We start from the raw sequence: 20,391 nt of genomic DNA, 5'->3' as shown, positions 1-20,391 counted from the left end.
TGTTATATTGTTCAGATGAGCAGGGTGCCCACTGGAGGCATCGCCTCTTCCAGTAGGAGCAGGGATTAGTCCCATTACCCAGGGAGTACATGGAGGCTCCTGCCTTGACATGCAAGAGAAGACGATGTTCCCGAGTCCGCACTCGTACTGCTCACAGCACAAAGGGCCAGTATATCAACAGACAGGTTGCTGGGGCAAGGGCTAGCAACTTTATTCATAAAAGCACCAAACTGAGAAGATGGCGGACTCATGTCCCAAAGAACCATGTTGCCTCAGTTAGAATTCAGGCTCCTTCTACACTAAAGGGGGAGGGAGTAAAGTGAAACATTCCCTGGTTCCCATCAGCCTCTGGAGTGAGTGAAGTGAAGTCGCTCAGTCGTGTCCGATTCTTTGCGACCCTGTGGACTGTAGCCTACCAGGCTCCTCCAACCATGGGATTTTCCAAGCAAGAGTTCTGGAGTGGGTTGCCATTTCCTTCCCCAGGACCTCCCCAACCCAGGGATCAAATCCAGGTGTCCCGCATTGTAGGCCGATGCTTTATCGTCTGAGCCACTAGGGAAGTCTGGAGGGGAGGTGTTAATTTCTTCCCCCCTGCAGTCATTCATAGTTGGGCCTGGTCAGGATGTTACCTGTGAGCTAAACAAAGATATTTTAGCTTAACGCTCACTACCTGGGAGGCAGGGTTCCCATTATGTATAATTTAAGCTTAGAGGCAATATCCCTTTAAAGACTAATTTGGAAGAGAATATAAAGGTTGTTCCCTACTACTACAGCTCTCAGCTCAGACCAAGATCATGGGAGGCAGAAGTGGGGCTCTAGAGGTTGGATAACTGGGCCAGGATCAGAGAATCACTCAGATCCCAGGCCAGCAGTCACCCAACTCCTGTGAATTTTCCTAGGCCAGCCCATAGGGAGTTAAGAAATTATACCAACAACTCCTTCCTCTGATCCCAGCTCACTCAGGGCCCATCTCTCCTGGAGTCCTCTACTGCAGCTGGGCCAGCACTGGGCCACTCCACTCTGTGCCCAGTCCAGCAGAGGGGGTTGAGTGACAACCCCATGGTTCCTCCCAAGTGCCTCCTACCCTCGAACGATCCTCTGAGCCTGGGCTCAAGCCCCCGCTCTAGGCCAGCCTGGCTGCTTGTCCAGGGCTGAGCCTGTGACTTACTATCCCTCAGGACTGAGGTCACAGCCTGGATACAGGACCCAAGTGGATGCCATGTGGACCCCAACTGGATACCCTGACCCCAGAGTCACACATTTGAGACCTGGAGAGGGGCTATTTGCAAAGACCCACAGCAACGTGCTCTAAAAACCCAAATGCTTTTTTACTATTGAAGCGCACTTTCTGTGTATTATATTAATAAGAAACTCGGGAAATCAAACTCTTAGGTCAAGTATATAAACGGTTTGAGGACCAGCAGCATCAGCCTCATCTGGAAGCTTGTTAGAAAAACAGATCCCTGGGCCCCACCCAGACCTACTGAACCTAGATTGGGATTACTGACAAGATCTCGAGGTGATTCCTGTGCACCTTAAAAGTTTGAGAAGGGATGCTATGGATGACTGTGCTGGTGAGAGACTACAGCCACGCAAGGAGGAGGCTGGAAGAAAGTTACCTTCAAAAGCAGACACACACAAGGTCTGCCAAGGTCAGCAGCTGGGCCGCCTAACAAAGGGGTGAGCAGGTGAGTGCAGGCTAACAGCCTGCAGAGCAGGGGGCAGCATTAGTCACAGCACCCTGACGGAGTCCCACACACGCGACTCATTTACTCAGAGTGCAGATGAGGAAACTGAGGCACGGTGGGGGGTTCAACTCAGGTCTAGGTGGCTCTGCTGCCCGGCCATCCGGAGGGGCACACCCCCCAGCCCCCAGCCTCCTCCCGAGCTCTGCTTGGCAGCAGCGGCCGCTCGTGTACCCGCAGCTCCGGCATCTGGATGATGAGGCTCATTGGCACGTGGACAACGGGGCTCTTCCTGTAGTCCATCGGGACGAGGTTGGGGGCCAGCTCATAGAACCGCGCGTGGAGCCTGCAGGGGAAGCACAGAGAAGGGGCTGGAGGGGACTCAGGCCCCAGGGCCCTCAGAGGCCCAGTGCCGCCCTGCCTGGACCCTACCTCCCATGCCGGAGACCCACGTTGGCCAGGAGCCTGGGGAGACCATCTCCTCTGCCCACGGGGGTATGGCATCTGTGAGGAAGGCAAGTTCTGCCCAGACCCGTGCTGATACCTGGATTGGGTCCTGGCGTTCCCACCACCACTGCTGCTGCGGCCACTGGGCACCCCCACCCTCAAGGGCCTGCAGTCCCACCTTATTTTTCCCTCTTTAAACTCTCGTAAGAGTCTATGTGCCAGGCACGCCACCTCTTTCATTCTCCTACGACCGTGTGGACAGGTGCACTGTGGCCACAGTTTACAGCTCAGCAAACTGAAGCCTGAAGAGGTTAAGGGTCTACCACCACACAACCAGGAAGTCTCAGCAACTACGGCTGGAACCCAGGACCGGAAATCCAGAGCAGAAGCTCTCAACGACCCCTCCCCACACCATTTCCACTGCTCCCCACTCCTGACCTGCTGAAGACCTGGCCCAGGTTGCTACCGCCCCCAAGCTAGGCCCCGAGGGTTGCTGGGTCTCTGCAAGAGCTTCCAGAAACCCTCATATTCTGGGAAGCTCCTGAGCCTGGGCTACCCACAGCCCCTCTCCAGCTGGGAGCTGTTGGGATGGAGCCCACTGCCCTGGGCCTGGCCCTCCTCACTGATGGGTCGGGTCCCCAGCTCCCTCCCATCCTCCCGCCCGACTGAGGAGTCCCTGGAACACAAGCCCGCCTCCATGTTGTGTGGACCCTCAGGGTGCTGCCAGATGTGGGGATAAGTATCAGGAGCATTGACTGGGGGGCCGTGGTAGGTAACCTGCCCAAGGTAAGGCCAGGGTTGCAGGGGCCTGGACTGAAGGGGCCCATACTTCCTGGGGCCCATCTGCCCTGCTACCCTCAAAGCCAGAGCAACCTTGGTCTTCTTCTAAGCGGGTTGACCCAGTGACACACTCCTAGGCCCATCCTTAGCAGGCCCTTCAGCATAGCCACCCAGTCCCCCATCAGGTTCCACCCAACTCTTGTTGCCTGGCTGCCCAGCCCTCTCCATCAGAGCAGCCAACTGCTTGCCCAGCGCGCACACACGATGTCAGCCACTGTTCAGCAAGTGCTTACTCCATGCCCAGCTCTGGGCTAATCCTGTGTGCACTGCTTTACAGTAAGTCCCCAACACACGAACCTTCAAGTTGAGAACTTTTAAAGACACAAACGTCTGTTCCCATGTCCAATCACCTAAGTTAGTTCATGAGACTGCTGTATATTGTCACACATGTGCACCCCCTACAAGTGGTTGTGTGTTGGTGTACTTTACAGCACTGTATAGAGTACACGAGTGCAGAACCTGTGTCAAGCTAGGTCTGCAAGAGGATGGACCTCACTAAACTCCTTGCTATGCGACAATACTCATTCTGACACCAAAGAAGGCCTAATAGAAGGGAGGCTCAAAGAAAGGATAGAGACAAAAGGAAGAACCGGAGAGATTCATGACACAGGAGATGGCAAGGGGATTTTCTTTATTTGAGGAGGCACTGCTGGTTGCTGATTCACAAGACCCGATGTAGAATAGCACAGCAAGGTTGCGGGAGCTGTTCAGAACCCAATCTGGTGCTCCTGTGTCATGAGAGAAAAAGAGCTACTACTCAGACATCACTGGATTGTTTTTCAAGAGGGTAGCTAGAACAGCTAGGAACAAAGCGTCTGTGCCATCAACGCAGGAGTGAAGCTGCAGTTTGCCCTCCATCTCCTATTGCTGATGACCCTTCAGCTTGGCCATCTCCCACCTCCTCTCTCTCCTCCAGTCAGTGACTTCTTACCTGTTCGCTTGATGCCAGCCCCCGTATGCCAGCTTATTGTACCATGCTACTGAACTTTTCAAGATGCTGTAAGATTAAAAATGTCTTATTTTCTGTATGTACCGTGTGAAAAGTATTATAAAGTTATTACAGTACAGTACTACATAGCCAATTATTGGCTGGATACCTTCTTTGCTCTCACTTTTGGCATCAAGGAAAATTCGGCCCTATTTTATACTGTCCCCAAACATGGAACCAGGGCTCTGTATAACCATTTATGTGTCTAGTTTCATATGCTTTCGATAGGACCATCACGTTTCCCACTTGACCTGGGCATTTGGGATGTGTTGTTGGGGTGTTTCTGGTGGTTGGCTTACACCTCCAGAATTACGTGGGGTGGCTGCAGCAGGAGTGTGAAGTCAGACTGAGGCTGGGAGCCCTGCCTAATCCTCTCATTAGCTGCGTGGCCTTGGGCAAGCAGGTTAACCCCATGGAGAACAGACTTCCGAATCACTAAAACGGGGATTGTGCTACCCTCCTCACGCCTGTGAGGATTAAAAAGGATGGCGTTAGTAAAACCACCTTGCCTCAACAGATAGCTATTAGCACACTGCCTGCCATGTCAGGAGCTACCTGGAAAGGGGGGATTTGGGAGAAGGTCTCTGGGTACCGGTGGAGTTGAGGAGGTGTCTTCTGGGGTGCGAAGGCCATTTCTGCCCTGGGACATGGATCTGTTCTGATTCCATGACTAAAGTGATACTGGATTTTTTAGAGAAAATTCAAGGAGAATTTGTAAAGATGAATCCCTGTGGGAGAAACTTCAAAATTGTCACAGAACTGCATTCCTATCACCCATCCTCCCAATAAAGGGCACTACTGAATTCAAGATGTATGTATCAGTCCCGTCCTAAGCCCCAGGAGTAGAAATGATCCTTACGCTTGATATCTATGCTACTTGAACTGGTCCAGAGCATGAGGCAAAAAAGCAAAGGCCTCCCAGTTTTTTTTAAGAAGTCAGTAATGCTGTATGACCCTTACACATATAGATGCAATAATCTTATAAAATAACATTAGTAAATCAGGTCCAACAGCATTTGAAAGAATAATACATTGGGACCAATGAGGATCTATTCCAGTAATGCCCGGAAGGATCAATGTTTGGAAATTTGTGACTACAAATTGCATTAGTAGGCAGCAAACAAATATTTCAATCATCTTGATGGCTGCATTTATGATGAGACAACTGTAGGGACACAGAAAAATATCTGAAGGGCATATATCACATGTTTACACTGATGGTCCCTGTGGGCCAGGGGCAAAGTGATAAGAGGGAGGCCAACTTTCACTTACCACTTCATATACTTGTGAATTGCTTCAATTTTTTAGAGTATTAATAAAAAGTATTTTAAGGTACATATTAATTTTCATCAATAAAAAAATTAAAATCATTGGGACTTCCCTGCTAGTCCAGTCGGTAGGACTCAGTGCTTTTAGTGCCGAGGACCCAGGTTCAATCCCTGGTCAGGGAACCAAGATCCAGTAAGCCACATAGCATAACCAAAAAAAGAAACTTTAAAAATCCTTCAGTTCAGTTCAGTCGCTCAGTCGTGTCCAACTCTTTGTGACCCCATGAATCGAGCATGCCAGGCCTCCCTGTCTATCACCATCTCCTGGAGTTCACTCAGACTCACGTCCATCGAGTCAGTGACGCCATCCAGCCATCTCATCCTCTGTTGTCCCCTTTTCCTCCTGCCCCCAATCCCTCCCAGCATCAGAGTCTTTTCCAATGAGTCAACTCTTCGCATCAGGTGGCCAAAGTACTGGAGCTTCAGCTTCAGCATCATTCCCTCCAAAGAAATCCCAGGGCTGATCTCCTTTAGAATGGACTGGTTGGATCTTCTCGCAGTCCAAGACTCTCAAGAGTCTTCTCCAACACCACAGTTCAAAAGCATCAATTCTTTGGCCCTCAGCTTTCTTCACAGTCCAACTCTCACATCCATACACGACCAGTGGAAAAATTATAGCCTTGATTAGACAGACCTTTGTTGGAAAGTAATGTCTCTGCTTTTGAATATGCTATCTAGGTTGGTCATAACTTTTCTTCCAAGGAGTAAGCGTCTTTTAATTTCATGGCTGCAATCACCATCTGCAGTGATTTTGGAGCCCCCCAAAACAAGGTCTGACACTGTTTCCACTGATTCCCCATCTATTTCCCATGAACTGATGGGACCAGATGCCATGATCTTCATTTTCTGAATGTTGAACTTTAAGCCAACTTTTTCACTCTCCTCTTTCACTTTCATCAAGAGGCTTTTGAGTTCCTCTTCACTTTCTGCCATAAGGGTGGTGTCATCTGCATATCTGAGGTTATTGATATTTCTCTCAGCAATCTTGGTTCCAGCTTGTGCTTCTTCCAGTCCAGTGTTTCTCATGATGTACTCTGCATAGAAATTAAATAAGCAGGATGACAATATACATCCTTGACGTACTCCTTTCCCAGTTTGGAACCAGTCTGTTGTTCCATGTCCAGTTCTAACTGTTGCTTCCTGACCTGCATATAGGTTTCTCAAGAGGCAGGTCAGGTGCTCTGGTATTCCCATCTCTTTCAGAATTTTCCACAGTATATTGTGATACACACAGTCAAAGGCTTTGGCATAGTCAATAAAGCAGAAATAGATGTTTTTCTGGAACTCTCTTGCTTTTTCCATGATCCAGCAGATGTTGGCAATTTGATCTCTGGTTCCTCTGCCTTTTCTAAAACCAGCTTGAACATCTGGAAGTTCACGGTTCACGTATTGCTGAAGCCTGACTTGGAGAATTTTGAGCATTGCTTTACTAGCCTGTGAGATGAGTGCAATTGTGCGGTAGTTTGAGCATTCTTTGGCATTGCCTTTCTTTGGGACTGGAATGAAAACTGACTTTTCCAGTCCTGTGGCCACTGCTGAGTTTTCCAAATTTGCTGGCATATTGACTGCAGCACTTTCACAGCATCATCTTTCACGATTTGAAATAGCTCAACTGGAATGCCATCACCTCCACTAGCTTTGTTCGTAGTGATGCTTTCTAAGGCCAACTTGACTTCACATTCCAGGATGTCTAGCTCTAGGTGAGTGATCACACCATCATGATTATCTTGGTCGTGAAGATCTGTTTTGTACAGTTCTGTGTATTCTTGCCACCTCTTCTTAATATCTTCTGCTTCTGTTAGGTCCATACCATTTCTGTCCTTTATCAAGCCCATCTTTGCATGAAATGTTCCCTTGGTATCTCTAATTTTCTTGAAGAGATCTCTAGTCTTTCCCATTCTGTTGTTTTCCTCTATTTCTTTGCCCTGATTGCTGGGGAAGGCTTTCTTATCTCTTCTTGCTATTCACTGGAACTCTACATTCAGATGCTTATATCTTTCCTTTTCTCTTTTGCTTTTCGCCTCTCTTCTTTTCACAGCTATTTGTAAGGCCTCCTCAGACAGCCATTTTGCTTTTTTGCATTTCTTTTCCATGGGGATGGTCTTGATCCCTGTCTCCTGTACAATGTCACGAACCTCCATCCATAGTTTCATCAGGCACTCTATCTATCAGATCTAGTCCCTTAAATCTATTTCTCACTTCCACTGTATAATCATAAGGGATTTGATTTAGGTCATACCTGAATGGTCTGGTGGTTTTCCCTACTTTCTTCAATTTCAGTCTGAATTTGGCAATAAGGAGTTCACAATCTGAGCCACAGTCCACTCCTGGTCTTGTTTTTGTTGACTGTATGAGCTTCTCCATCTTTGGCTGCAAAGAATATAATCAATCTGATTTCAGTGTTGACCATCTGGTGATATCCATGTGTAGAGTCTTCTCTTGTGTTGTTGGAAGAGGGTGTTTGCTATGACCAGTGCATTTTCTTGGCAAAACTCTATTAGCCTTTGCCCTGCTTCATTCTGTATTCCAAGGCCAAATTTGCCTGTTACTCCAGGTGTTTCTTGACTTCCTACTTTTGCATTCCAGTCCCCTATAATGAAAAGGACATCTTTTTGGGGTGTTAGTTCTAAAAGGTCTTGTAGGTCTTCATAAAACTGTTCAACTTCAGCTTCTTCAGCATTACTGGTTGGGGCATAGACTTGGATTACTGTGATACTGAATGGTTTGCCTTAGAAATGAACAGAGATCATTCTGTCATTTTTGAGATTGCATCCAAGTACTGCATTTCGGACACTTTTGTTGACCATGATGGCTACTCCATTTCTTCTAAGGGATTCCTGCCTGCAGTAGTAGATATAATGGTCATCTGAGTTAAATTCACCCATTCCAGTCCATTTTAGTTCGCTGATTCCTAGAATGTCAACGTTCACTCTTGCCATCTCCTGTTTGACCACTTCCAAGTTTCCTTGATTCATGGACCTGACATTCCAGGTTCCTATGCAATATTGCTCTTTACAGCATCCTTCGTCAAACATAAACAAAAGGATACTCTCTATCTCAAATCAACACCCAACATTAAACTTAAATGACAAAGTAAACATTCCCATATAAGTGGGGTTCCTAACCATCACCACTGGGGCCTTCCTGGTGACTCAGCAGTAAAGAATCTACCTGCAATGCAGGAGACGCAGGTTCAATCCTTGGGTCAGGAAGACCTCCCGGAGAAGGAAACAGCAACCTACTCCAGTACTCTTGCCTAGGAAATCCGACACAGTAGCCTGGTGGGCTACAGGCCATGGGGTCGTGAGTCAGATGTGACTTAGCAACTAAACAACAACACCGTCACCATCATTATATAACATTTCCCCCATGTGTGCCAGTCAATGTAATTAGTCAGGAAAATAAAATAGTGTGCTTAAACTTTAGAGAGGAGGCAAATTATTATTTGCTGGAAAACCAAGAATAACCAGTTTAAAAACTATTGGAATGAGAAAGAGCTCAATAGCTCTTCTATGCAATAGGTTTTCTATTCAGTATTCACCTATTCAAAAATACTATATAAAAAAGATCTGATTCACAATACAACCCCAAAAAGAACTCAAAACAACTACACATAAAATAATATGAAGTGTGTACAAGGAAAACCATGGAACTTTACCAAAGGATGTAAAATAGTTAAGGAGTTAGATAACTTTACTGATTGGAAAGACTTATTACTATAAGGATGGCAATCTTCTCTTCATTTTCCTATAAAATGAATACAGTCTTAATTGAAATCTGCAAGATATTTGAGAACTTGTCAGCCTGATTCAAAAGTCTGTTCAGAAGAATAAACGTAGGAGAGTTGTGGGGAGACCATGAAAAAAGAGTAATTGGGCAGATGTTTGCCCCATTGGATGTGAAAACTGTTTAAAGCTACAATAAATAAAACTGTATGGAACAGACACTGGTGTAGAAGAGGCAACCCAAATACAGTATAAATGAGATTAGTCCATGACAAACAGCATTTGAAATTAGTGAGGAGAAGATGAATTCTTCTGGAAGTCACAGATGGGTTGGTGGTCCACACTCATGACTAGCTTTCATGTAAAATAATAGTTTAAAATTTAGTTGATAACACTTACAAATTAAACTTACATGACAAACCTTGATTCCCTGATCACACTGAGGCTTGATTTCCCCAAGGTCATAATCAGCTGGGGCTTAGGAAGAGCTTTTCTGCAGATCCTGGTCCCAAAACATTCCCAGCAGGGTACACAGGTTCATTTCATTGCAGTGTATGTTGGCCCTGGCAGGCAGCAAAGTTTGAGACCCTTGGAATATTCAATCAATGATTTGGGGACAGAAGACAAGAAAGATGTAACAGCCAATGTGACTGAGGAAGCAGGGAAATGGGGACTCAGGCATGGCGGCTAAAGAGCAATTAGAAATAAAAATCAAAAGCCTGAAAAATGTCCACATCTTTTGATCCAGAAATCTGTTAGAAATGTACCCTAAGGAAATAATCCCAGCGGTATGGGTTACATGTCAAGGTGTCCCAAGAATGTTCCCTACAGTGCTAATCGTAACAGTGAAACTTTGCAAACCTGTATGTCCAACTAAATGAACTGAAGAGGTGGTGAGATCATTTTTTAAATCTTATCTATCTTCACAAGTCGCCTAAAAGGAAAAGAAATTTAAAGCAGATTACAGAACAACCTGATCAAAATTTCCAATAAACACACATACAAAGGGAGACTACTTGCGCAGTATGTACCTAAAGGTCAAATATATCAAAACGTTAATAGCTGTTGTTTCTGGGTGGCAGGACTGCTGATAATCTTTTGTTCTCTCTTGACTGGCTTTATTTTCTAATTTTCTACCGCCATCACATAGCACAGGTGAAACAAAAATTAAAAGTAATTAAAATACATTATGCAGAGTTTCTAAATGGTTGAGAAAATAAAACAGAAGATAAAGTAACCCATAGGCAAGCACCTCAGGTGCCAGCTGGGTCTCTGTGCTCAGGAGCACGGGTTAACTGGAGGCTGGGGGAACCACCTATGGTGAAGACGGTGGCTGAAGGTGGGGCAGCCCAGTCAGGCTCAGCATCGGGGTGGAAGAGCTGTGCCCTGGAGAGCAACTGGATCCACCCTGGAATGGCGGGGGGGTTGTGTATGTGAGTAGGGAGGAATGGGGGAGGGGAGAATTCCCCGATGGGTATCTGAGACTCAGTATCACTGACCCGAGGCTGCCAGAGAGCTTGGTCCCAAGCTGCAAAGAAGAACCTGCTGCTCATGTTTCCTCCTCGCCATCTGGTCACTACTCAGGGTGCAGCTCACCCAGAAACCCATCCAGGTGGGGGTGGGGATCCAGCGCTGGAAGGTCCCTGAAGCCCTGGCAGCAGGACCCCTGTGATCTGGTCCCCACTGGGTGGCACCCGCTGTGTCTCAGTTGCCACCTCTGCGGCATGGGGATGAGAGTGCCCCAGCCCTGTTTTTCCACGGGCCCCAGTGGCTGGGAGGGCAGGGTGACAGCGTCGTTCAGCATAACACAGGCTGCTTGGAGGGCCCTGGGCCCGGGGCCTGGCTCTGCTGCTGGCCTGGCTTGGTGTTGCTGGCCAGGGCCTCGCTCCGCACCCTCTCTGGGCTCGGGCCCTCGGTCGTCCCACCTGGACCTGAGATGTGAACAGTGTGGAGAGGGCGCACCTGGCAGGGGTGGTCGGTCACACCGGCTCTTGCCAGGGCTCAGAGAGAAGGCTGGAGAAAAGCCAGGGGGCTGAAAGTGGAATTGAACCACCGTGGCCACGCCAGGACAAGTAATCCCACACGCTGCCCGGCCTTACCGCCCTTCCTGAGGGTGGACCAGTGGGCGACAAAACTCCAAGCAGCCTGTGTTATGCTGAACGACGCTGTCACCCTGCCCTCCCAGCCACCAGGGCCCATGGAAAAACAGGGCCGGGGGCACTCTCATCCCCACGCTGCAGAGATGGCAACTGAGACACAGTGGGTGCCACACAGCGGGGACCAGATCTCAGGGGTCCTGCTGCCAGGGCTTCACCCCTCCTCCACTCCACTCAACCAAACTTTGCAGAAAAAGCACCAGGTCTGGTCCCCCACGAGTGCTAAACAGAAGTGAGGCCGGAAGGAACCAGAGACAGAGCAGGCAGCGGGGGACTCAGCGAGGGTGTCCAGCTACCAGAAAGGGTCCTTTCCCCACGTCGTGGATTCCAGGCCTGGATTGAACTACAGAGGCTGGTAGAGAAGGATGTAGAGCTGGGTGGGCCAGGGCTGTAGGGAGCCAGGAGACCCCCTACCCCTGCTCAGACCACCTACCTGCCTGGGATTGATCATCTGCCAAGAGATCAGGGTCCCCCCACAAAAGCCTATCAGGCTGAACCTAATTCCTGGCCTGGCCTGTGAACCACCCTCTTCCCCTGGGCAACGCTGCTACTCTCAGTGAGACCGCTGGGGATGGGGAAGGTAGAAGCAGGTCTGTGCCCTTGCCCCCACTGCTCCTAGCCTGGAATGTTCTCCCCTTGGCCAACCCTACCTATCCTTCATCCACACATTCTTCAAGTGCTTCCTGGTGCCACGCCCAATGCCAGGCGCGAGGAGCCTGTATCCTGAATGACTGCAGGGGGAAATGGGACAGGAGCCACGAGCCCACAGAGCCCCCTAAGAGGCTTGCAAAAGCATTTGGGGAAAGGTAGCTGGGAGCTCACAGAGCAGATGACTCTGGAGTGGGTCTTGAAGGATGTGCAGAACACAGCGGGGCAGCCTGTGCAAAGGCCTAGGGACAAGCTTTTGTTGCCCAAACAAAAATGGTGGTGGGCCTCACAGGACAAGCAACCTGGGCCTGTCATCTACAGAGGTGGGGGGTGAGGATGGTGGGAGCTCCCTGCAATAGAGGATTGACGTGGTGAGGCTTAAATGAGGATCTTTGCCAAGAACTGGCATAGGTAAGAGGTGCCACTGGAAGAGCTGGGGTGACTGCTGTGTTGTGACCGTTCTGAGGACCATCTGTCCAGATGGGAACCCCAACCCACACATCATTCAAGCTACAGACAAAATTCCGTTATCAAAAAACATATCCTGGCATTCCTCCTCTCAGCCATGCTATGAGGAGAGGTATCATTACCCCCATTTTATAAAAGAATCAGAGGCTCAGCAAGGCTGCATGCTGGCCTGAGGCCAGAGCTGGGAAGTGGAGCCCAGGTTTCTGCTGATGCCAAGGGCTGCGGGCTTTGCCCCGACCCTGTCTCTCCGAGGTGGTAGGAGTGGGTGTCCCCACCTGCTCAGGGGACAAGCTGGAAAAGCAGCCTGGACAAAGGAAGGAACAAGGGACACTGTCTGGGCAGAATGGTCATGGCGATGACAGACCACATCCCCCCGGGCGGTGTAACAGGATCGAGCCCCAGCCTGCCCATCGACCTCCAGGGAAAGCGGTCCTGGGACCATGCTGGCTTTTAGTGCCAGCTAACAGTCCAGGCAGGGGGGCCTGGTACGGCCTGTGGGACCAGGTTTCCTGGCATTCTATGAGTCCTGCCCTCCATCTGGTCCTGGAGCTCTGAGGCTGCCAACAACCTTCATCTCTCCTGTCTAGGCCCACCCTACCCCCAAAGAAAGGGACTGTCCTGGAAAGAGATTCTCAGTGGACAGCTCAAGGGCAGTGAGGGTATCCTGCCATGCCCCTGACTTCTGGACCTCCCAGGAATGGCAGGACATCAGAGCCTGAGCATGGGGGCTCTTAGGGATCCCTGTCTAATGACAGGGACCTCCTAGTCGGATAGGTTTCAGTGAGGCAGTGAAATAGCGAGCAGCCTAGAGTCAGAGGCCAGGTCTTCAGTCCCTGGCTGGGCGACTTTAGCCAAGCTGCTCAGCCCCATCTGTAAAGTGAGGATAAAAGGATTCTCCTGTTACAAGGGCACAGTGAGGATTAAATGAAAATGTTTCTGAAACTGCCCACCATGGAGCCTGGCACGCACTCGGTAGACGTTCCATTCCTGGCAGAAGGATGTGGGCCAGTTCCTGAGTTCATACAGCAGCCCACATTAGGCTGCTGATGGAGGTGGAAAAGCTTATCCCCAGCTTGGGTGGACCCTGCACACCCCATCCCGCCGCACCCCTCTACCCCCAGGGTGGCCGGCCCCACCCCTGCCCCCAGAGGGGTGAACAAGAGCCACACTTACTTGAGGATGTCCTTCTTATTGAAGAAGGTGCAGTCCTGTGGAAGGAAAACACACATACAGTCGGCTGTATGGGCCCCGGGCTCCTTCCTTCCTCGCTCAGAGCCGCACAGGCACAGCCACCAGCCCTGCTGCCCCGGCCCATTGAGGGGAGCAGTCTAGTGGGGCCACAAACTGCCTCCTGAAGCTTCTGGCCTGAGCCAGGGAGCTGAGTGTCCAGCGATGCGGGGCTGGGAGGCACACATCGGGGGAGTGCATTTTGGGAGGCCGATGGAGAGTTCCAAGGTGGATGCCATTGATTTGAGGGGCCGGGGGATACCCCCTGGGAGAGAGGGGTGGCTGGGAGATGCTCAGGAGACACAACAGGAGTGAGGGCTGACGGCGTCGCACTGCCCAGCTGCAGGGAAAACATCCCCGCGGCAGCCCCTGAGGACGGCACCTCGAGGAGCAGCGGGTGGTGTGTGTCCCAAGTGGCTGCAGGCAGCAGCCCCCTGCTCAGAGGCTGAGAGTTCCAGGCACACAGACTGGGGAAGGCCCAGCATCGAACTGCGTCTGCAGCCACGGGAACAGATGAGGCTAGAGAAGGCAGGGGAGAGGCTGGCACGTGGGGGAGGAGCATGGTGGGCAGGGAGGAGCTGGCAGCATCTGGATGGAGGCTGGGGTGGAGGCTTCCCCAAGTAGGCATGGGGCCCCCCACGTAGGCATGACTCAGGGTTGGGGCAGGACTCGGTCCAGAGGTCACCCAGATTTTAAACTCTTCTTGAGGGTCCTGCCTTTGTTTGGATAACCTGACCCTCACAGTCACGCCTCCGTCCACAGCTCAGCCTGCCTGGTGATGACAGCTACTATGCCAGGCCTGGTGGGAAGTATGGAGAGGAAAAGGACCCAGCACTTCGTAAAATACCCAACCATGAAGGGCTTTTGTGCTTATCCCCTGCCGTCTGGCTCCTCTGCCTTGGCCTGTTGTTGGAACATAAGGGAGCCCAGAGCAGGCAGGGCCTCCTGGGTAAGCTGACTACAGCTGGCTCTGACAAGGGGCTAACGGCCACAGCCCAGGCATGCAGACAGCATGGCTTGCACTGGGTGAGACCTGGAGCCCTGGGGCCCTGGGGCAACTATATGGCACGTTGAGAAGGACCCAAGGAAGCAGGCCTACAGGAGGCACATCAAGGGTTTCCAGGGGGCGCCTGAAGGAGAGCCAAAAAGGGAGGCTTGGTGGTAATTTCCAGGCCCCACTAGTCTGTCCTGAGCTACTTGCTGTTCTGCAGGTGTTACACTAAGGACCCTCATGCTGCCTGGCCCTTCTGAGAAACACAGGAGCTTCTGCTGGGGAGGTAAGGCTTTGCTTTCAGCGATGGCTCCTCTGTAGCGTCTAGAAGAGGCCCAGGCTGGGGAAGCAGTGTCCCCTCCACACCCCATGTGGGTAGAGAATTCCCTGCCCTACAGGCCTAAGACTCAGACAGGATGGAAACCACATGGGCTGACATTTCAGGAGATCCCAGAAACCTGAAGCAGGCACCAAAGGCCACCCAGCTGGGTCTTCCAAGTAGACTTCTCTCAGCCCCACAGCTGCTTCTTCGGCCTGAAGCTGCCCAGCGAGAAGGGTCAGGGTGCTTCCAATCAGCACGGTGGGGATGTCAGGGATGAATGGAGAAGAGGCTGGGTTCTGCTCTCTCTTCCCCTGCCTATCCTCTTCCCCTCCCCTCCCCTCTCTTTTCTCCTCTCTCCAATCCCCTGGGTTGGAAAGGAAGTATCTGGGTCTTGATGTGTGAGTTTTACTGGCAACAGATGAGAAAGCTTCTCACATGACCCTCGTCCCTTATTGCAACTACTTCTCTCTGTCCACATCAATGGTCCTCAAGACGATGTGGTTCCTGGACCAGCAACATCACCATCACCTGGGGACTTAGTGGAAATTTAGATTCTTGGGCTTCTCTCCAGACCTATAATCAGCAACTTTGGGAGGGTGGGGCCCAGAAATCTGCATTTAGAAAAGTTTCTTCTCATGATGCTGATGCTTGCTAAAGTGTGAGGGCCTCTGCTCTAGAGCAGAATCACTTGGGGACTACTCAACTCCCTGCGTCTTCTCCCATCACCACCAACAGACCCCAGATCAATTATGACAGAATCCCTGAGGGTGGATCCAGGCACCAGCAGTTTACAAAGTCATCAGGTGACTGCAACGTGCAGCTGAGAACCATACCACAACCAGTCCGTGATTATCACAGGCTGGTCAGTAGGCACTCTGAATATCCAGTTTTGTTTAGTTCTCATCACTAGCATACATGGAGCGGGGAGCGAGGCATTACCTTCCCATTTTGTAGATGGGAAAACTGAGGTTCAGCAAAGTTGAAGAGCTTGCCCTAAGCCACACACACAGACCAAGGGCTGGGCTGGAACTCAGGCATATGTGCTTCTTGACCACTGACCGCTGACAGGAAACAGAGCCGCAGGCCCCCCAGGCCAGTCCCACACCCACCACTCCATCTCCTGCTTCCGCTGTGTATTCCCATATGATACACGGTGCGTGCGCAGTACAGACTGGGGGGGATGAATGACCAGACTTTTCCACATAAACCTTCCTTCCACAGCAGTTACATTAGCAATTCACTGGCTGGGGAATATCTCACTGAAGGCATCGGCCCTGCCTCATCTAACCTTTCTCCTCTTTCTGAACATTTAGACACAGCCATTTCTAGGTTTTTAACATTACCAATAAAGCTGCCCTGAACCTGCTCACTGAGTGATGTTTTGCTCTTTCGTCTGTTGCCTTACTTCCCTGGAACACATCCCAGGGAGGCAGTTCACAGAGGAGGAACATAGCAGGTGCCTTAAAAGCTTCTCAGGGCTCTGAGCAGTCTGGCAGTGGAAAAGGGTTAATAGTCAGACTCAACTTCTCATCTTGCTTTGGATCCTTAGGCAAATCAGTCTCCTTTTGGAACCTCAGTGTCTGCATCTGTAAAATGGGATACTGCCTCTCTGAAAGGGGCAGTGAGAGAAGCAAATAGGCTAAATTGCAGGATACAGGCCACAGTTTATGGGGCTTCCCTCCCCATTTTGGACACTCCATCCAGTGACCCATGTCCCAAAGGCATCCCTTCCGAGCCCGCAGCTGTGTGTCTGCTCTCATCCTGAAGACAAAACAAAAACCCTGCCCACCTCCATCTGCTCAGCTACGCAGGGAGTCAGCCCCACAGGTCTACAGGAACTCTTCCTTATACTCCATTGAGAACAAATGTCATTGCTTGGCCCCTGCCCTTTCACAGGGATAGGTCTTCAGGGAAGAGTTCCAGCTCAGGCTAGGGTCACAAAGGGTAGGAGTGAGGGATGGAGGGGCCTAATTCAGGCGAGGTGGGCCCTCAGGACTCACAGCAGAGGACAGGGCAGGCCGGGCTTTCATAGTAGAGGTGCAAATGTTCCAGCAGTTAAGGCTGGAGTTCCTCCTCCAAGCCTCTATTCGTGCTGCTCTCCCAATCTGGACTGCCTTCTCCACCTTGTCCAGCTTACCCAAATCCTTTCCATGTTCCAAAGCTCAACTCAGGAGAACTTTGCCCAGGTAGCCTCCCTGCTGGTCTACCTGTGCCAGTGGTCCCAAGCCAAGCCACAGCCAGTCCCAGCTGGAGTGGGCTCTCCATAGGGCTCTGCCAATGCAAGCCTGGGCACCTCCCAGCCGACCACCACACAGCTCAGCTGATCCCCACAAGAACCCTTGACAAGAGCACAGCAGAGCTAGTATCATTCCCATTTGAGAGCTGCAGACACCGAGACCCAGAAGAGGACAGTGGCTTACTAAAGTGTACAGAACTATAGCCCTTCCATGACTTCAAGCCAGGACTTCAGAATTGCTGGAGTTCCTTCCCTTCCTTAGAGCTATGCTTTAACAAGTATTCATCCAAATATCCTCATTCAAAGTTCTCCACTGCCTTTTCTGTACCTGAGCGGGGGACACACAGGAAATGGGATGGAGAGGAAACACTGATGACTGGGTATAAACCATTCTGTGGCCACAAGAAGGATTGGGGTGAAGGCATCAGGGAGACTGTCTCAGAACAGTGAGGCCTGGCATGGACAGAAAGATGGGTCAGACTGGGATGCTGAAGAAATGAGGGGAGGGCACCAGAACAAGGCCAGAGGTGAAGCCATGCTTGGCTAGAAGCCCTTCGGTGTGCCTGGAACTTGGGGTGCTAGGGGAGGGTGAAGAATGACTCTGGAGGCTGGCTGACCCCAGACTAGGCCGGGGTGAGCTCTGCTCTGCACTCTGCTTAGGCTATTATCCCAAGACACTGCGGAATTCCAGGGGGAGGAGAGGGTCACGCCCATGTTTTAGAAAGATCCAGCACATCCTTGACCCTGCACTTCTGCTCCAGGCATGCACAACCGAGAGATGGACAGTTCCCTAAGGCCTCCCACAGCAGTAGAGAGTTGGATAATATGTGAATACCGCAACTCTAGGCCCAGGAATTCTTTTTTAAAGAAGAACTTGCTTTACAATGGGGATGCATGCTGTGTCTGCTGAAGGAAGATGAGGAGGAGAGAAGGGAATGGAATGAGAAACTGAGGGATTGTGGTAACAGTGTGTGGATAGAAATTACATCCTGAAACTGAGAGGCCTGGCCCCTCTCCAGCTGTGGAGATGGAGGAGGGGGTCCCCAGGTGAGCCCCCCAAGAGGCTGAGTCACAGGACTTGTTCTTGACTGAAAACATGGGCCACAGCAGAGCAGAGTGTCAGACTACCTGGAGGAGCAGTGGAGGGTCCTGGGGAAGGCAGTGGGCCCTTGGCAGTTTGAGGGGTTGGTGGGAGGGGGTTGGATCTGGAAGGCAGAGAGGTGGTCTAGGGAGACACCTGAACTTTGGGGATGAGGACTGGGGAAGAGGCCAGGAAACGCTCGGGATCAGTTGGGGGAGGGGTGGCTGTTACTCAGGGTCACCCCCAGTGGCCCTAGCTGGCTGGAGAGTCTCAGAGAGGGAGACGTGGGGCTCTCCGGTTTCACAGCTCTCACTTTTCCCACCGAGCTCAGCCTCTGGCAAAGGATCAGAACCCAGCACTGGGCCTGACTCCGAAGGGAAACTCAACGCCAGGCTGGACTGAGTGGGAATCCAGGTTCCCCACCCCCATGAGGGGACTCTCTTGAGCGTGGCCTACCTTCTTGCTTGGCCCCACCTGCAGGTCTTTACCCAAGTGTTCCTCTCGGTCTGGAAGGCCTCTTCCGGGACCCTGATGACCAAAATCCTACTGATCTTTCAAGGGTCTGTGCAAGTGCTGTCTTATTTCCAGACCTACCATTCAAAGCAAAGCTCCCCTTCCCTCCAGGTCTCCCACTGACCCCTAAAGCCCTCCTCTAGAGCACACTCACCGCCTGCCTCTCTAGAGGTAACAGTCTGTTTCTGCAGACAGCGAGGGCCTTAAGGACAAAGAGTACACACAGTCCCCAGCCTCAACAAAAGGACTGAGCCTTGAATTCACAAGTCAAATTCTTGTGTGAACTTTCACTGCACAGGGTACTGAATGGCTCCTCAGCCTTTGTTTACTCTCCTGTAAAACAGGGCTAATAATCCTGCTCTCGGTGATGATCAAATGACTTGATGCGTAGACAGCATTCATTACAGCGCTGGGCACACCGAAGGCACTCCACCGATGTGGCGCCCCCCACTCCTTCTCAGGGCCTCACCTGGAGCTGAGAAAGTACTGACAACCAGCGCTTCCAGGAGCAAAAGGGGTGCCCACATCAGAGGACCCATACTTCAAGCTTGATTAAATGTTCACAAAGGCAAGGGGCAGCCATGGAGACCCTGCGGGTGTTCATCTCCCCCAGTCATGCTTCACATAGGCCACAATACTGTCTAGGCCCCTCTGCCTGGCAGAGCCTGGAAAGAAGCATCAGAGTTGGGCCTGGGAGGATAAGCGAGATCATCTGAAGCCTGAGGAGCAGCATCCCAGAGAATGTGCAAAAGGAAGCAGGAAAGAGCCCAGTGTGTCAAGGGAAGGAGGATAGCTCTGTGGTGGCTGCAGTGCGCAGGGCAGGAAAAGAGCCTCAGCAGGCTGGCCAGGGCTCTGGGCAAGTCAGGAGTTTGGGCTCCATCCTGCAACCACAGAAAAGTTTGCACATGGGTGGGAGGGCACTGGGATATGATCTGGACAGCTCCCTAACTCTGGAAGCAGAGGGACCTAGGAGGGGTCTAAAGGGGTGGTTGCTGGGGCCTAAGGGAGCTCAGAGAGGTGACCATATAAGGCTGGCACCTGGCTTGACTTCTTGTGCCAATTACTTTCATGCGGGGGGCAGAGGGTAAGATCCCAATGGGTAACAAGACATCCCCAACCCAGAATCGTATTCGGGGACTGACGCGCTTCACTTCCAACCCAGCTCATTTCTGCTGTACAGACTCACTCTCCTCGGCGGCTTCCCTGGTTTTGAGGGCTGAGAGAGTCCTCCCTCCAGCCCACGTTTAAGGATTCCATCTCAGCGCCAATGTGGGCTCTAGGATGAGTGGTCGGGAAAGGGTTTGGGTCCAGACTGGGGCCAAAAGCAAGAAGTCTGAATGAGAGGGAGGAAAGGGGAGCAGAAAGAGACACGCCTGCGGGAATCTTCTAACTGGAAAGCTCTCATTCCTCGGGTGGGGAAACTGAGGCTTGGAGAAGTCACCGGCCCAAGGTCACGCGTCGAGCTGAAGGCAGAAGCAAGGTTTGAACCTGGTGAACCGGCTTTCGGGAGGCCTCGGAAAGCGACGGGGAAAAGAAGGGAGGGAGACGAAGGGCGCCGCTTCGGGATCCGGGAGCGGCCGGACTCACCTGGTAGTTGTCCAGCTGCTCTTCCGTGAAGATGGTCTGCTTGTTCCCCATGGTGGCCGCGGCGCCGTCGCTCGCCCGCCCGGGCTCCGCCTCCCATCCGCGGCCGCCGGAGCCCCGCGCCAGCGGCCCTCGCCAGCCCCGCGGCGGGC

At 51.4% G+C, this 20,391-nt stretch overlaps 1 protein-coding gene and 1 non-coding gene across 4 annotated transcripts in view; one reads left to right on the top strand and one right to left on the bottom strand.

The window, feature by feature from the left end:
• The window catches only part of CIB2 (calcium and integrin binding family member 2), a 25,319-nt gene extending 4,934 nt beyond the window's left edge, over nucleotides 1-20,385 (bottom strand). Inside the window, exons 1-4 of one of the 3 annotated variants that reach the window (XM_040257369.1) lie at nucleotides 20,243-20,317; nucleotides 13,459-13,493; nucleotides 9,875-9,947; nucleotides 1,920-2,031 (exon numbers count right to left, since the gene is read on the bottom strand). In XM_040257369.1, coding sequence (XP_040113303.1) covers nucleotides 1,920-1,988 — 69 coding nt within the window. In that variant the 5' untranslated portion in view covers nucleotides 1,989-2,031; nucleotides 9,875-9,947; nucleotides 13,459-13,493; nucleotides 20,243-20,317. Of the gene's footprint in view, nucleotides 1-1,919; nucleotides 2,032-9,874; nucleotides 9,948-13,458; nucleotides 13,494-20,242 lie in introns of all 3 variants that reach the window. The other 2 variants (XM_040257368.1, XM_040257370.1) reach the window with 2 other exon arrangements.
• TRNAK-UUU lies at nucleotides 5,339-5,411 on the top strand. The gene has a single exon. It is a non-coding gene; the product is annotated as a tRNA-Lys (tRNA).
• Nucleotides 20,386-20,391: the final 6 nt, after the last annotated feature.

The sequence above is a fragment of the Oryx dammah genome, unplaced genomic scaffold (genome assembly GCF_014754425.2).
Source record: "Oryx dammah isolate SB20612 unplaced genomic scaffold, SCBI_Odam_1.1 HiC_scaffold_16, whole genome shotgun sequence".
Classification (NCBI taxonomy): Eukaryota; Metazoa; Chordata; class Mammalia; order Artiodactyla; family Bovidae; genus Oryx; species Oryx dammah.
Note: the sequence above shows the minus strand (reverse complement) of the source record. Positions and strands in the feature narration are given on the sequence as shown.